At 51.1% G+C, this 17,185-nt stretch overlaps 1 protein-coding gene across 2 annotated transcripts; it reads left to right on the forward strand.

Annotated features, from left to right (window-relative positions):
- Nucleotides 1-4,120: 4,120 nt before the first annotated feature.
- DDRGK1 (DDRGK domain containing 1) lies at nt 4,121-14,673 on the forward strand. 2 transcript variants are annotated; one of them, XM_045885493.3, is made up of 9 exons: nt 4,121-4,286; nt 5,438-5,644; nt 7,346-7,458; nt 7,670-7,771; nt 10,383-10,505; nt 10,798-10,836; nt 13,395-13,451; nt 13,957-14,005; nt 14,373-14,673. In XM_045885493.3, the coding sequence occupies exons 1-9, from the start codon at nt 4,124-4,126 to the stop codon at nt 14,537-14,539; spliced, it is 1,020 nt and encodes a 339-aa protein (XP_045741449.2). In that variant the 5' UTR covers nt 4,121-4,123; the 3' UTR covers nt 14,540-14,673. The 2 variants fall into 2 exon arrangements, with proteins under 2 accessions (XP_045741449.2, XP_064428965.1); XM_064572895.1 differs by lacking the exon at nt 10,798-10,836.
- The last annotated feature ends 2,512 nt before the right edge of the window (nt 14,674-17,185 follow it).

Below are 17,185 nucleotides of genomic sequence, written 5' to 3' on the forward strand. Positions count from 1 at the left end.
TGCCCCAATATGTGCCACTTTGACATAAAGATTGAGTTAAAAGTAATAAAAACACAGCAGATGCAGTAAAGGCTCTCTGCCTCCCCCATAACTCCCACAATTTACATTGGAAAGGAGAGCCTGCAACAGGAAGAAAAGTATTAACAGAGACCACACACCCTCCCCCCTGAGGAACTTATCATATTTGCGTAATAGAGCAACCTTGTTTTTCCCAAACATCCCTTTTCACCTTGCTAATGAGTTTTTTTCCCTTTGTATCCTCAGGCCCCTACCTCTTCTTAGTTCATAGAAGCATCCTGTTGTCTCATTGTCTTTAGAATCTCGTCTATGTGGATTCCCTTTACACACACCTATCAAATTTTATTTTCTCCTCATAATCTGTCTCATGTCAGTCTGATTATAAGGCCAGCGAGGACCATAGGGCAGAGGAAAGTCCCCCCCCCCCGCCCGCCCCGGCCCTGACAGCAAAGGGTAGAAAGTGCCCCAACAGACCCACCTGTGCCAAAGGCCTTGACCCACTGCTGACACCCCCGTTGAACAAGTCACCTGTCTCCTTCCAGGGACTCAGCAAGCACAGATTAAAAGCAAGGGCAGATTCAGGCCCCTCTCTCCTGGTGAGGAAACTCCTGACAGAGGAACATCAGAAGTCAGAAGTCTGTCTGGATGAGCTATTTTGCTTAATGTTCTTGTCCCCTGATAATCTCAAATTTTTTTTAGCCCCCAGGATTTGTTAGGGAATAGCAAAAAACTGCATGTTCTCTAAAAACCTTTGCTCAGTGACCTTACCATAGCAGGAATATTGCACAGTCCAAAAGGCATTACTGTGTCCTCAAGTGGTCCGGAAGGCCTGTTCAGGCAATTCGATGAGGCAATGTGTGAGGCTCCTTGGAGATCTGACCATAGTGGTTTAGATTCAGGGAGCGAGTAGCCGTCCCTTTGTGTCGTCTGTCTTCCTTCTTCATGAAGTCATGGGGTATCCCCAGGGAGGTGGAGAGGCAGAGGAGGTTCCCCTCTACAATGTTAACCTCCTGACTGTTGAAGTCTTCAGCAACAACCACAGGCAAGAACCTGTTTGCCAGGGATGTGCATCCAGTGCACCACACAGACAAGTACCATGTGGTATGGTCAGTGCAGTGCCCCTGGGAGCACCAGGTCCTGGAGGGACCATCACCGAGGCTGGGGAGGCCAGGACTGTCATCTAGCAAACTGTGGGAGTCCACAAAGGGTTGTTAAGCAGGGAATATTGTGAGTGGGTATTCACTTTGCTAGACCTCACTCAAGCTGAAGGCCTAAGAGTACAAGAGCTTGTGGGGAGAGAGGAAATACATGAATCCCTGAAATCGTATGCAAAAGTTTGTGTATATGTGATCTTTAGTCAGGACTCTGCTGCAGTGACAAAAATCTTCCTAGTCAACAACAACAAAAAAGAAATGTATTGATGGTTTAACTGATGAGCGAAGTATAAAGAGATAGTCAAGTTCATAGTTTCTGTGAATGGAGAGAAAGGGGATGTGTTAGCTCATTCATTAAATGGACTCTGCTAGAGTTCAAATATGTGAATTTTTGCCCTCTAACCTTGAGTAAGGAATATCACAGGAAATCTCTTTGGAATCATATACCCCTCAATTGTGAGGGAACCCCAGTTAAGCAAAGAAAGATGATTCTTCCTCTCGAGGGAGCTTGTTAGGTCCTATCAATTCTACCTCTGAAATAGTTCTCCAATCAGTCCCTCCACTCCACCTCCACTGCTACTGTCTGAACCCAGCCCTGTTCTGTTCCTACTGGACCAGGGCAGCAGCTGTCTCACTGTTGTTCTCCCAGCCACCTTCCTCCCCGTCCACAAACTTTAAATAATATGCTTGGGGTCCAGGACTCTGAGAACCTGAGAACTCTAAATGAAAACTGAAAAAACGGTATCTGTTTGAGGCAGCAAGGAAGAGTTAGCTCTATTGCCAGTTTGTTTTGACCTTCCAGAAGCTTTCTGTGCATGTGCAAATTACACACAAAAATGTATAAAATCTTAATTTTTAGGGTTTTTTTTAAAGTTCATTTTTTTTTTTAAGATTTTATTTTTTAACAGAGAGAGAAACAGCGAGAGAGGGAACACAAGCAGGGAGAGTGGGAGAGGGAGAAGCAGGCTTCCCGTCGAGCAGGGAGCCCGATGTGGGACTCGATCCCAGGACCCTGGGATCATGACCTGAGCCGAAGTCAGACACTTAACGACTGAGCCACCCAGGCACCCCAAAAAGTTCATGTTTTTTTAGAAATCTCTACACCCATTTTGGGGTTCAAACCCATGACCCTGAGATCGTGAGTTTGAGTCACATGCTCTTCCAACTGAGCCAGCTGGGTGCCCCATAATTTTTAGTTTTTTTAAAGATTTTATTTATTTATTTGAGAGAGGGAGTGTGTGTGTGTGTGTGTGCGTGCGTGCATGTGTGCACAAGCAGGGGGAGAGACAGAGGGAGAGGGGGAAGCAGACTCCCCGCTGAGCAGGGAGCCCAGTGTGAGGCTCTATGCCAGGACACCGGGATCATGACCTGAGCCAGAGACAGACGCTTAATCGAGCCACCCAGGCACCCCTAATTTTTAGTTTTTAATAAAATTTTTTATTATGGGAAATTCCACACTTAAACAGAAATGTCAAACTTACAAAAAATAGAAAAGAGCAGTATAATGAGGGGCGCCTGGGTGGCTCAGTCGTTAAGAGTCTGCCTTCGGCTCAGGTCATGATCCCAGGGTCCTGGGATCGAGCCCTGCATCGGGCTCCCTGCTCAGCAGAAAGCCTGCTTCTCTGTCTCCCATTCCCCCTGCTTGTGTTCCCTCTCTCGCTGTGTCTCTCTCTGTCAAATAAATAAATAAATAAAATCTTAAAAAAAAAAAAGCAGTATAATGAGCCCCAATATACCCATTACCCAACTTTAATAATTTTCAACATTTGCTATTTTTATTTCACCTATCCTGGCCTATTTGCTTGCTTAAAATTTAAAAATGTAAATTATGAAATATTCCAGAGTTACAGAAAATAATAAAATAGATGCAGAAGTTCCCACTATTTCAGCTTAACAAATGTTAAAATGTTCACATGGTGCCATCTTCTTTCAAATCTTCCACTTCATCGCATTGGTCCTTGGATCTTTGTGTTATCACACACAAAAAGCTTCATACTGCTCTTACAGCAAATTCCCAGTAGTTGCTATTTGCTTTTTCAAAAATCTTGAGTTTACATACTGTCCCCTTTTTTTTTTCCCCAAACGACTTTATTGAGGTATAATTAGTTCCTAGTTTTAAAAAATTCTTGGGCGCCTGGGTGGCTCAGTTGGTTAAGCGACTGCCTTCGGCTCAGGTCATGATCCTGGAGTCTCGGGATTGAGTCCCGCATCAGGCTCCCTGCTCGGCGGGGAGTCTGCTTCTCCCTCTGACCCTCCTCCCTCTCATGCTCTCTGTCTCTCATTCTCTCTCTCTCAAATAAATAAATAAAATCTTTAAAAAAAAAAAAGAAATCTTTCTCTTGAAAGAGAAAAGTAAATAAATAAAAATAAAAATAAAAATAGAAAATTCTTAAGAATTACAGGGAAATTTAAATTCCCTGTGGGTACTTAAATTTTGAGTGCGCACTATGGAAAACTGGGTCATTAATTCTCGTATTAGTCTAATAAAGTTAATTTTATGCTAAAATAGGTATAAAATTGCAGTTCTGTGTACAAAAATAATATCACGATTCATTTAAATATAAGATTTGGTCTCTTCCCCTCCCCTCTCTTCTTTTAACGAAATCATATGTCACAGATACAGGCAAAGCTCTGCGCCTAATCCCATCCATCGTTTTCCCTCCTCCTAACACCTATCCTGAAGTTAGTGTGTATCATTCCTAAGCATCTTTTTGTACTTTTTCTACATATGTATGTTTTTATAAACGCTCTGTCATGTTGCTTAATGCTTTTAAAACACATATAAATGTCTCACTGCACAAAATCGTTTGCGATAATTTCCACTTACGAATATTTGCATGCCCCCCAAATTCCTCTTAGAGTAAAAAATTGAGGAGTCTCTACGGAGCGTGCGGCCTGGGAGGGGCCCCGGCTGGTGGGCGGAGTCTAGAATGGGAAACGGGAGGGGCCGTATGGCCGTTGGGCGGGGCCCGGGAGATCCGGGGCTTCGGGGTGGACGCCGGTTCCGCCTGGAAGCCGTCGTCATGGTGTCCCCCGTGGTGTACCTGGTGGCGGCGGCTCTGCTTGTCGGCCTTATCTTTTTCCTGACTCGCAGCCGGGGCCGGACGACAGCAGGTAGGAGATGCCGCCGCTCCAGGGCCGGTGGGGCCGCGTTCTCTGGCCTCCTGAGCCTTTGTAGGCCCTCGCCCGCAGCTCCTGCGCATGCGCTGGCCTGCCTGGCTGGGCAGACGACTAGCTCGGAGCCGGATTGCGCTTGTCGCGCTTCAGGCCAGCCGCGCGCCTGCGCATACGTGCGCTTCGCGGACCGGGCGGCGAGTCGCAGTGCCGCAACCGTACTCGCGGACGGGATGGCAGCGCCCCTACACCTTTCTGACAGCCTTACTCAATTCCTCTTCTCGCCCCCCGGCTCTCTAGACCCAGAGGGGCCGGTCCCCTGGCGGACATGCTCCCATCCGTCATTGGGGCTGTCCCCCTGTGCGCTCCTAGGAGAGGCCGCCGGGGTGTCCCGTCCCACCCAGGCTGGCTCCAGAGCGGGTGCCAAGAAGGCGGCACCTGAGTGTTTTGTGCTTACCTGCGAGCTGTAACTCCCTGAAGCTCTCTCCTTACCCCTCGAAGAGAGAGCCCTATGCACCCTTCTCTCTCTTCTGCGCCCCGACCAGGAGCTCATGTCATCTGCCAGGGTACAGAACAGATACGCCTGTCATCCTCCATCCCCCATTTCTTGTCAGTATGTGGGTTTGAGTATATGTCTCTGCCCCTCTCTGGACCCACAACCTACTTCAGAGCACCTACATGCTCCAAGGGCAGGGGAGAGAGAGCTGAGGTAAGGCAGATAGTCAAGAAATCTTCCTAGAAAGGAGGCCTCAGACCTCAGGTGTGCTCCCGGTTGGCATGCCTTCTAAAACTGTGGCAGGTGGTGTTAGGCAAGAAATAAATGCAGTCCTGCAGTGAGCATGCAGATGTGGTCTAGAGAAGTCAGGATGAGCTTCCCAGAGGTGCTCCTCCTGCAGAGTGGTAGTCTTCTGGCAGGCCAGCTGGAAAGGTATCGACAAAGGCAGGAGGGAACAAGTGATCTTGCTGCAAAAGCCCAAGGTGTGGGTCTGGGTTATAAAGGCCTTTATGATCTGAGAAACTGGGGCTTTGTGCTTCAGGCAGCCGGAGCCTGGAGGAAGTTGAGTGGAAGGTGAGGCTTCCAGGTTGCTGCTCCCCTGCCATCAGGTGGGTTGGGTTACTAGACAGTTGTGTGATTCCTCTCTTCCCTACAGCTGGCCAAGAACCATTGCACAATGAGGAGCAGCCGGTAGTAACAGGCTCAGTGGCCCAGACTCAGCCCCTGGAACCTGAGGAGCAGAGAGTCGGGGGCAGGCCCCGGCGCCGGAGAGACTTGGGCAGTCGCCTGCAGGCCCAGCGTCGAGCCCAGCGTGTCACCTGGGCAGAAGTGGATGAGAATGAGGAGGAAGCCATCATCCCAGGTGAGAAGGGCCCAGCCTGGAGGAGAAAGGGGCTGGTTTAGGGCATGAAGGGTAGAAGAGTGGAGTGTGGAGCTACAGTGTAGGAGACCTGTCTGGGAGCCACAGGATAGGGTTGGGGGAGGGGAGACTTGGGACCCATCCTTTGGTCCCAGTTCTGGACCCTGACCAGCAGTTCTGGACCCTGACCCCTATTCCATTGGGCCAGCCCCCTCTTCCTTCATTTTGGCTTTCAGTGTCTAAGCAAGAGGGCAGTCGTCTTCAGATTGACCTAGAGAGTTCCTCAGCCCACTTATTATATCCCAGCACCTTACTGGTATGGGCACAGTCATTTTCTGAGAGCTTCACCCTAGGGCCAGAGTACCTAGCCAGGAGCTTCTGCAGTTCCTGAGGTGAGGTCACCTGTAACCCTAGAAGGGTTTGGGGATGGAGACATTTTGTTGACAGAGCTTCCATATCCCTGGGAGACCAACAGAGCCCCTGGGATTGTGGGAAAAAATATCTCTTCTCCAGCGTTCAAACCTGGCTTGAGCCGGAGGAAGGGGCATTTGAGGCCTTTGCCCTTGTACTTTTGGGAATTAGCCCCTTTGGCTCAAAAAAGAGGCACTCTGGTGCCATTCCTTTTGTCTCAGACTTGAGATCAGACATCTCTGCTGCTTGGGCACCAACAGGTTTTTTTTGTCTTATTTTGTCTTTTTAAATTTTATTTATTTGAGAGAGAAAGAGCACGCGCACATGCAAGGGCATGTGTGGGAGCACAAGCAGGGGGAGGAGCAGAGGGGGAGGGGAAAAAAGTGTGTGTGGGAGAATCTCAAGCAGATGCCACGCTGAGCGTAGAGCTGGATTCGGGGCTTGATGAGATCATGACCTGAGCCAAAATCAAGAGTTGGACACTTACCTAACTGAGCCACCCAGGTGCCCCAACAGGTCTTTAACTTTTAGCTGGCCCTTGGGGCGCCTGGGTGGCTCAGTTGGTTAAGCGACTGCCTTTGGCTCAGGTCATGATCCTGGAGTCCCTGGATCGAGTCCCGCATCGGGCTCCCTGCTCGGCAGGGAGTCTGCTTCTCCCTCTGACCCTCCCCCCTCTCATGTGCTCTCTCTCATTCTCAAATAAATAAATAAAATCTTTAAAAAAAAAAAAAAAAAAACTTTTAGCTGGCCCTAACATTAGGTAGTCTTGGGGTTGGAGCTGTCTTTTTGGCCAGGGGCTGAGCCTGGAACCCTCAGCAGCTCCTGACCACAGTGAGGACAATTTTAGATATGAGGCAAGGATACATTTCCCCATGAGGCCGTCTTTCCCTGGAGGTTTGGCTCAGAGACAAACCAGAGAAGTCTGCAAGCCCAAGCATCCCTGCCTGTGATTTTCAGATGCTCAGATATTGGAACCTGACACCTCCCTTTCTGTGGCGATGCAGCATCTAAAATTACTATCTGTTCCCTTGCCCCATGATTCCCTCACCTTTCCCTTACCTTACCCTCTACCCTCAATACCTCCCGACACACACACACTCTCACATACACAGACTCAGAGTGTTAATTTCTCCATTCATGGTAGATATCTGTGGAGGGCAGAGCTGGGCTAGTGACATTTGCAGGTGAGAGGAACGGGATCCGCCGCCATGTGGAGAGGGACAAGGGGTAGGATGGATCCATCATCATCAGCCCTCTCTAGGACCTGACCTGTCTTTCTTTGACTGTACTCAGCCCAGGAAGAAGAAGGTATCGAGAAGCCGGTGGAAAGTCACCTGTCAGGGAAAATTGGAGCCAAGAAACTACGGAAGCTAGAGGAGAAACAGGCGCGAAAAGCCCAGCGTGAGGCAAGCAGGAGGGTTGGAGTGCGAAAGGGTCCTGCCTTCCTCATCCCCTACGTCAGGCCCTCCCCTTGGGCTCTTTGCATGCTGCTTGCCTGACTGTCTCTTACGGCCTTGGTCCATGGTCTGGCCCAAGGTTGGCCCCCTGGCCTGTTTGTGAGGTGGGTAAGCTCTGGTGGGGGGTAGGGATGTGCTCCCTATGAAGGCCTCTCTCCAGGCAGAGGAGGCTGAGCGTGAGGAGCGGAAACGCCTCGAGTCCCAGAGGGAGGCAGAGTGGAAGAAAGAGGAGGAGCGACTTCGCCTGGAGGAGGAACAAAAGGTGAAAGGGCCCCTCCCCCCCATCCTGACCTCTGACTCATGAGCAGGCAGCCTTGCTTCTCATGCAGCTCGTTATATCTCTGACCTGGAAGATGGGCCTTGGACTGGTTTCAGGAGCAGGCCCTGGTTTATTTGGTCCCTGGACTCTAAACACAACCTGTGTGAAACCGCTGCTGAAAAGCAGAGCCAGAGACGGGGATTTTTGTGTATGTGATTTATTGAACATGCCTGAAGCATGTAAAGAAAATTGAGATGGTTGGAGTGGCTGAAACAAGATAAGCAAGAAGGAGAGAAGTCAGAGAGGGAGTAGAGTCTGGATTCTAAAGGCCTTGAAGTTGTTAAAGGTCACTGTAAGGGCTGATCGGTCCTGCCTGAGCCAGTTCCTGTTTAGGGCCTGACCTGGAGGAGATAGATGCTCAGAGAATGGGAACCACTGAGGTAGTAGGTGGCTAATGAGCATTTGTTTGCCAGGTGCTTCCTTCTTTCTGAGAACCAGAGAACAAGAAAGGGAACATCACAAAGGTGTGATGTGCATAAAGAGTGAGAGCCAGGGCTGCCCCAGTTAGGAAGAGCTCGCTGGTGCCTTTGGCCTCTCACTGGCCCTGCTGTCCAGGGACCCTGGGTGGCAGGGAGCCTGGCTTTGGGTGCTGTAGCAAATGGGCCAGAACACAGCAGAGAAGGCATCAGGGGAGATTTTACCGTTATTGTTTTTTACCTTTCCGAAGGTGATCCTGCCTGATGGATCTTAAATGTCCTGGGGCTCCTCTGCACACAGTTTCCCCTGGGTTAGCACCTTACTTACCTGGTGTATTTCCCACAACCAGTATCGATACATTGTCTGTGGTGTATTTCCCACAACCAATATCGATACATTGTCCTAACTAAACCCCACACATTATTCGGATTTCGTTAATTTTCCCCTACTGTCCTTTTCCAGGGTCACTTCCAAGATGCCACATTACACTTAGTTACCATGTCTCCTTAGGCTCCTCTGGGTTGTGACATTTTCTCAGATTTTCCTTTTAATGATCTTGATAGTTTTGAGGAGTATTGGGCAAATATTTTGTAGAATATTCCTCAGTTTGCTCGACTGATTTTTTTGTCATGGTTAGACTGGGGTTATGGATTTTTGGGAAGAAGATCACAGATGAAGCGCCATTCTTGACATAGCATATGAAGGATACGTGTTGTCAACTTGACTTGTCATAACTGATGTTAACCTGGTTGCTTGGCTCAGGTTTTATTTGCCAGATTTGTCTGCTATAATGTTACTTCCTCCTTCCTGTAGTTCTTTGGAAATAAGTCACTATGCGCAGCCCACACTTAAGGGGTAGGGAGTTATTCTCCACCTCCTCAAGAGCAGAGTATGCAAAGTATCGGGAATTTTTCTGTACAGAAGATTTACCTTTCTTCCCTGTGTATGTATTTGTTTATACCAACGTGGACTCGTGGATATTAGTTTTGTGCATTGCGTTACGATCTGATAGTATCTTACTTATCTTGTTATGTAGGTCATCAGGAGCTCTTGCAGTTGGCCCCCATGTACCTTTGACGTAACCTCATTGTTTTGTTTTCTGAGTACTCTCTTACTTTTTGGCATTGCAAGATGCACCAGGCTTATTTTGTATATTCTCTGTTCCAGCTTTAGCTACGTGTTTTAAAAAAATCTTTTTGAGAGCTGTGGAAAATAGGATGACGTGGAGGGAAGCTGTGGTACAAGGTGGTGGTGGTGATGAAGTGACATGGATGGGCTGAGAAGTTTTCCGGAAGTTGAAGGCAGAAGTGGTAGATAGGACTTTATTTCTGACCAGCTGGCCATATGGCTGTGTGACTCACTGAGCCAGGGACCCAGGAGGAACACCGGATGTGTGGGGAGCAGATCACAGGGTCTTTCTGGGACGTACTCAACTCGAGGTGCCTGTAAGATGGCCCAGTGGGTGTGTCGTGTGGGAGGAGAGATTTGGGGCAACTGTGGCAGTCCCTGGCAAGGAGATGGTTGTTGATGCTGTGGGCATGGCGAGGTGGCCTGAGGAAGGGGAGGAGGGAGGAGGGACAGGGCTGAGCGATGGAGGAGGTGAGGAGAATGGCCCAAGGAGCAAGAGGAAACCCAGGAGAGGGTGGGATCTGCCAGCCCAACGAGGGAAGAGGAAATGGTCAGCTCTTCCCAGCACCACTGAGAGGACAGGGTTATGAGGCTGATGGCTGTCCCTTGGATTTGGTCGGATGGATGGTGGCTGAGACCATAGCACTTGTTTTGGTGGGGTTGAGTATCAGAAGCCAGACTGGAGTGGGTGGGAGGGGTGAATGGATGATGAGGAAGTGGAGCCTGGGTGTTTGTCCACAAAGTTTGGACATGAGAGGAAGGGGGGGGTCATTGGCAGGATTTTAGAGGAGAGGGGGCTGAGCAGCACACGTGTGGGAGGTAATGGAACTGATGAGAAGAGGGGCCTCTTCCTGTAGCTCAGCTTGGGGTTGAGGGAGCAGTCTCTTGAAGGAACTCTGTCCCTGAGAAAGGGCCGGACTATATGCCCTGGTGCCCTGTGGGGGTAGCAGAGCCCAGAACAGGGATGGGGTGGGCACCCGCCCCCAATGTACCTGACTCTTGTCCACAGGAGGAGGAAGAGAGGAAGGCCCGGGAGGAGCAGGCCCAGCGGGAGCATGAGGAGTACCTGAAACTGAAGGAAGCCTTCGTGGTGGAGGAGGAAGGTGTGGGCGAGACCATGACTGAGGAACAGGTGGGCCTGCTGCCCCTGGAAAGCTCATCTCTATGCCCACCAAGCCCGCCACCCCATCCCAGACACCCCACCGTTCCTTGCCTGCCGCCCTTGTCAGGCATTGAGAGGGGCATGGGCATCAGGCCCCGCAGGCTCCAGTGGCCAGAGGCCTTGTCCCCAGGAGAGGAGGCGGTGCCTCCGAACCCCTCACTGTGGGAAGCTCTCTTCACGCAGATGGCAGGCAGGTGGGTAGGCATAGACCCCTGTAGCCCCTGCAAGGGGGACACTTACCCCAATTTCTCTGCTCCTCTAGTCCCACAGCTTCCTGACTGAGTTCATCAGCTACATTAAGGTAAGAAACCACAGGACAGAGCTGGGCATCAGCTCCCTGCCTCACGTGTGTGTGTGGTGTGTGTGTGTGTGCGTGTGTGTCACGTGCACTCTCTGGGCGTGGAGGGAGTGGACCTGAGCCGGGGCTATCGGCGGCTCGCTGGAGCTCATGCCGGAGTGGGCAGGGACCTGGGAGTCTGAGCTGCCTGGTCCTGGCCAGAAGAGCCTCTTCTTTGACAGTGGAGAGGGACCTGGTCTGTGTGGGAGGCCTGAGCCTTCCATCACTTCCTCACATTCAGGGTTTGACAGTCTCCCTGCTCCTCAGACCCCACGCTCAGTGAGTCACTGTGTTTTCAAGTTTCTTCACATGTGTTTTCTGTCAGTTCTGTCACACTGAGACTCTGCTGAGTTGAAACAAGCATCCCCTGCCACGTGTTCCTGATCAGGAACTTGGGTCTTCAGGGAAACAGGATGATGTTTCCTTTGGAATCTAGGGCCGGGCAACACGTGTGTCCCCCTCTCTGTAGCCGTGCTGGGTACTGCTCCAGGTTGCATAAGCACGTCCTGCTTTGCTTTGCTGCTAAGCAACTTCTCTCCCACGAAGGATGCGACAAGGGGAGAGGTTTTCAAGTGCAGCTCAGAGGTGCAGAGGCGGCTGAGGGAAGGAGTGCAGAGGGAGTGGGGGCGGTGGTGGGGGTGCTATTAGGGGGTGCCAGGGAGCCAGGCCTTGCATAATCCTCCCCCCCTTCCAAAGGGAGCAGGGTTCAAACTCCTCCCAGCAGTAAGGGGCTGGGCTCATAGCCTGGGGGCCTGGTATTCCTGTGGGGGAGAGAGCTCATTTCCCTCTGATGGAACCCATTTCCACCCTGACACCCTCGAAGGCTGACAGGACATCTCCCACACTTTGTTGCTGCTGTTTGGAACTCACCATCCCCACCTACCCAGCGGGCAGCGACAGGTCTTGAGTCTGCCCTCCAGAAAGCCCTCGTCCACAGTTTCAGCTCCCCCTCTCCTCTGCAGAGACTTGAGTAGAGGCAAGTCCAGGCCTTGCTTTCAGAGGCTCTCTGGAGAGTTTTTCTGGGCTTCTCCAGACTCTTCTGGACTATAGAAGTCTTTCCAGCCTGTGCAGGCTGGTCCTCCTAGAGCTGCTGTCTGCAGGGAGAAGGAGGATTTCCAGAACTCAGCCCACCTGCCTTCTCCCAGGCTCCAGGGGAATGGGCCCTTTAGTCCTAGGATTTCAGAACTGGAGGCATGTTTTTGTGCCGGGCATAGTTTATGTGCAGCGTAGGCCTAACTTGCTCTTTTTGATTCTCTCTCCCTTCTGAGCAGGGCTGAGTGGGTTGGTTTGTTTCTGTAAACACACTTTTGGCCCTAGCATCCCCTCAGGCCAGGTCTTCAGGGACAGCTGGGGTGACTCTGCAGTCACATTCTGAGCTGTCACTGAGAACCCAGTGCCTGCTCCCTGCTTCTTAGGTAGAGGCCAGCTGGCCAGGTCACCTTGTGCTTGCCACCCCCTGGCCCAACCACCACTCACTTGCCTCCCTGCTTGCACATCCATTTTAGCAGTTTGAACAGTTACATGCCATCTGCAGCTGAGGAGGCGTCACCGTGTCACTCCTCCCCCAGCTCATTTGCTATGGAAGATTCCTGGAAACGCAAAAGACCACCTTCTCTCAAGTCACGTGCTGTCTGTCTGTGGGGGAGGCAGGGCAGATGCCTGCGTAGGACCCAGCGGTGGACCCCACCAGGAACTAAAGTTTCTACCAAGGGGGTGAGGGAAGCACAAGGAGCATGGCCGTGTGTGGAAAGCCCTGAGCAGATTGAGTGACAGTGATTTTAAGGGTGGTCATGGTGCCTCAAGAGCGTGAAGAGGATGGTGAGCAGCGTGGCGTGTCGGGGTGGGGATCTCTAGGCCAAGGGGGCAGTGAGCAGAGGTGAGACAAGAACGATCTGTACCTCTCCTACCAGGACCCTGGCTCATCGGGGCTTCTCATCTGCTCTCTTCTTGTCCACATTCTTGCCTGTCTTCTCACCGGCTCTGAGCTCGAGGGCAGGAGCGGTGTCTTGTTCATCACTGCACGCCCCACGCTTCTCAGCTCCTTGTCCTGGCAGGTCTTCAGCAAACACGGGTCCTAGTGACGGTTGTTTGATAAGCTTTTGGCAATTGTCAGCCCCTCCCTTCATCTCTGTGGTGCTTCCCCTTCCAGCCTGTTCATAATGTTAAAATGATTCGGCTGGATGCAGAGGAGAAGGTAGCAGCTGTGCTCGACTCTCCACGGGTGCCTGTCCCAGGGTAGTCCCCAGGCCAGGACGTGACTCATGGGGCAGGTAGTGGTTTGGGCAGCTCCCTCCCCGTAAGCAGGGGCATGAGAGAGTCGATGAGTGTGTGTGTGTGTGTGTGTGTGTGTGTGTGTACACGTACAGGCAGCTGGGAGAGCGTGAGTAGTGTGTGAGGGAAACAAGGCTCTCCCTTGGGAGCATGGAACCTGCTTAGCCAGCTACCCAGAGCAGAACAGGTGGGTGTACCAACCTCAGAGGGCTCCTGTGCTGAGAGGCTTTCTCCTCTCCCCCTCTTTACAGCAGTCCAAGGTTGTGCTCTTGGAAGACCTGGCTTCCCAGGTGGGCCTGCGGACTCAGGTAAGCCCTTGAAGGTGGCCTGCTCCATGGAATATGGCCACGGGGTCTGTACGGCTCTCAGAGGGGGACTGCCTTAAAGATGGGAGTCTTAATGCCCTCAAGCAAGAGTAGACTGTAGGAATTTTTTGGTACCCCAGGAATCTTGTCTTTCTGCTAGACAGAGGAAAAAGAAAAAAGCCCAAACCCCATCACTCCAGCGGCCCCTGTAAGCGAGGCAGCCCAAACCCAGTTACCTTGACAACTCTCTTGCAAACAGGCTGCGTCAGCCTTCGCAGCCAAATGTCCCCACCACTCCTCTCCTGCCTTGAAGAAATCCTCTCTCGGGGGTCTTACAGGGCCCCGGGACCACGGCCCTGTCTTCCCTGAGCCCCTCCAGAGGAGAAACAAAGAGTCACACTGGGGATGGCCATGAGAAGGAGAGGAGGAGATTTGACTGTGGTGGAGGGAGAGTGCAGCTGTCTTCTGGGACGGCAGTGCCCATCTCTGAGACCTCTTCTTCTCATAGGATACCATAAACCGCATCCAGGACCTGCTGGCTGAGGGGACTCTGACAGGTGAGGGGGTGAGAGTCAGTCACCATAGGCCCTGGCCTTGGGGTGTGTCTAGCCACAGAGGGCCTGCAGGGATTTGTTGCAGAGGCAGGATGACCCCCCTTCTCAGCCCTGGGTGGGGAAGTGATGTGCAGGAGGGGCGCTGAGCAGAGGGAGCAGGTCTGGGAATGACTCAGGTGACAGGGACAGGCAAGGAAGCCTGATTTGACTTGCATAGGCAGGACTGGATGCAGCCAGGGGAGCCCAGGGAGGTAGTCAGGCCTGGAGGGCTCTGAGCCAGTTGTGAAGGGGTGGGTGGGTGGGCATTTTCAGGCAACGTCGGGGAGGGCGCCCTAGATGGCTCAGCCCCATAACCCTTCTGTCCCCACAGGTGTGATTGACGACCGGGGCAAGTTCATCTACATAACCCCCGAGGAACTGGCTGCTGTGGCTAACTTCATCCGACAGCGGGGCCGGGTGTCCATCACTGAGCTTGCCCAGGCCAGCAACTCCCTCATTGCCTGGGGCCGGGAGCCCCCTGTCCAGTCCCCAGCCTGACCTAGCCCTTGCCTTCTGGACTGGGAGCTAGCACAGCCTACCTGGCTGTACAACTTGAACCCTCCCCTCCACCCTGGGGGAGAGATGGAATGTGGCCAGGCAGTTATAGATTAAAGGCCTGTGAGCACTGCTGAGCTTGGTGTGGCTTGGTGTGACAGAAGGCCTGGCCTGGGATCCCAGGTGAGCAAGCGAAGTCTAGTCCTCAGAACAAATCTTGGGGGTGAATGGGAGGAGCCTGTGGAGGCAGATGAAAGTTCCATTCTTACCATGCGTTCATTTATTGAAAAAGAATATTGAGCATTTATTGTGTTCCTTTGTACCCTACAAAGATGAGAATTTCTCTCCCCCACTTTCCAGAGCAAAAGTGAGCAACCTTAGGGCAATATCTCCCCTAACTGGGGAGGAAGGTCTCACTATTGGTTATATGGATGGTTTCAGGAGCCCTACAGAGAGGGCTGAGAGCCCTTAAGGAGAAGAGGGAAGTGCCAAGGATAGAGTCCTAAGGAACATCAGCCTTTGAGAGGGAGGGAAGGGCGGTCAGGGAGGGGGAGGCTAGGCAGGTAGAAGGAAGCGAGGAACCTGCTTGAGCTGGATAGAGTGGTGCGGTGGAGAGATGCGCTTCCTACAGTCTGTCCCATGAATTTAGCTCTCTATCCTGGACAGAAAGTTTAAACGGTGTGGGTGATTCCACCCACTGGTGGATATAAGGACCATATGCTCAGGAGTGGGTGTGATGGGAGATGTATCTCTCCTATAGGGTCAGTCACTCCAGTTCCTGTGGGCTGTTTGTGGCGTGAGCATCCTGCTGTGCTGAGGGTGAGGCATGGGTTTAAATGTGTATTTTTTATGCAAGGTTGTCCCTAAACATAGACCACCTACTTCCTCTGCCAGGTAGAGGAGGCAGCTTTCTGTTCCCATCCTGGAGGAAATGGTCTATGGAGATGGTGATGGAGACAGGACATCAGGCTGTAGGGTAGAGCCTTCCTGAGTGTCATCAAGGATGATTTTGACTCACTTGGTGCCATAAATATTAACTATAGTGCCTAAATTCCAAGTGAGGCGTGACTACTGCTTCTGTCAGCTACAGGCACTCGGAGTCACCTGGAGCTAGGAAGGGCCACATGCATTGTTTGGAACGCCATCTGGGAGCCCACAGTCCAGTAGGAGAGGGAAGAAACAGAGAAAGGTACTGGCAGTATGAGAAAGAAACATAAAATTATTATTATTATTTTTTTTTTTTTTTTTAAAGATTTTATTTATTTATTTGACAGAGAGATAGTGAGAGCAGGAACACAGCAGGGGGAGTAGGAGAGGGAGAAGCAGGCTTCCCGCAGAGCAGGGAGCCCGATGCGGGGCTCGATCCCAGGGCCCTGGGATCATGACCTGAGCCGAAGGCAGACGCTTAACGACTGAGCCACCCAGGCACCCAAGAAACATAAAATTATAAAGGGAAAAGAAAGCCTATAGTCTGAGTGATGCTTCTCAGCTCTGGTTGCTCATTAGAAGCCCCTGGAGAGTTGTCAGCAGTCTCATGCCAGGCTGCATCCTGAACCAGTGGAATCAGCATCTCTGGGGGTGGGACCCAGGCAGCATCAGTGGGAGATTCCAGCGGGCGCCTAGGTTGAGAAGGTGGTGGGGTGGGGTGGAGAGACAGGCCATCAAGTTACAAGTAGTTAAAATCCCCTCTGGAAGGGGCTTCTCCCAGAGCAATACAGCAGCTCCAGGTCTCCTCCACCCTTTCCCTCCATCCTCAGCCACTGCCATCCAGGCGGCAGGAGGACTGTAGCAGCCCCAGCTCCTCATTCCACCCTCAGGACATTCCACCCTCCATCCACAGGTCAGGAGGAAGGAAGAGGCATATCCCTTTCTCACATCCTGGAAGCCTTCTAAAACCTCTTATGTCCCAAGAGCTTAGTGTGGAGGAGAAAACCTATGACGCTTTGTGCATTTTTTAGTGAACAATCCACTAATCTAAGAAATTTATCAAATGAGCCGTTCTTGAAGTAGTGATTAACATTTTTCTAAGTATGTATAAACCGCTTTCACAATAAATGGAAACTTTCAGGTTTAACCACTCATAATTTTTCAAGCATTTAAACAATTATTACTAAAATATTCTCAGCATTTAAAGTCCCCAAATTTAATGTATAGAATTATTTTAAATGTTTAACATCTCAAACAGTAGACCAGATACATCTAGTAGTAGAACAATGACATTACTGATCTGTGTGTGTAATACTGAAACTGATCAAAAACATCTCAGTACCATGGATTTACATTTGCTTATTTACTAGCTCTGGTTTTATTTCTTTTTCTTCCCGAGGGTACAGTTTTCACTTCTCCTGGAGCCCCAGGGTGATTATCTTAGGTTGCTGAGAATGTATATATGAAAGATGAAGAAGCAGGGACCCAAGACTTGACCTTGACTGTGACCCTGAGTCCTTTAGTTGCGTGGCCCCTTTTGCTCACCGACTAAGCCACGCAGGCGCCCCACTCCTCTATTTTTATATTGAAAGTTTCTCATAACTTAAGCTTAAAACTAAACACAAGGAGGGGGGTTGTGCCTGGGTGGCTCAGTCAGTTAAGCATCTGCCTTCAGCTCAGGTCATGATCTCATGGTCCTGGGATGGAGCCCCATGTCAGGCT

The sequence above is a fragment of the Mirounga angustirostris genome, unplaced genomic scaffold (assembly GCF_029215605.1).
Source record: "Mirounga angustirostris isolate CCGP_5_RB_7025 unplaced genomic scaffold, mMirAng1.0.hap1 SCAF_10, whole genome shotgun sequence".
In the NCBI taxonomy this organism is placed as follows: domain Eukaryota; kingdom Metazoa; phylum Chordata; class Mammalia; order Carnivora; family Phocidae; genus Mirounga; species Mirounga angustirostris.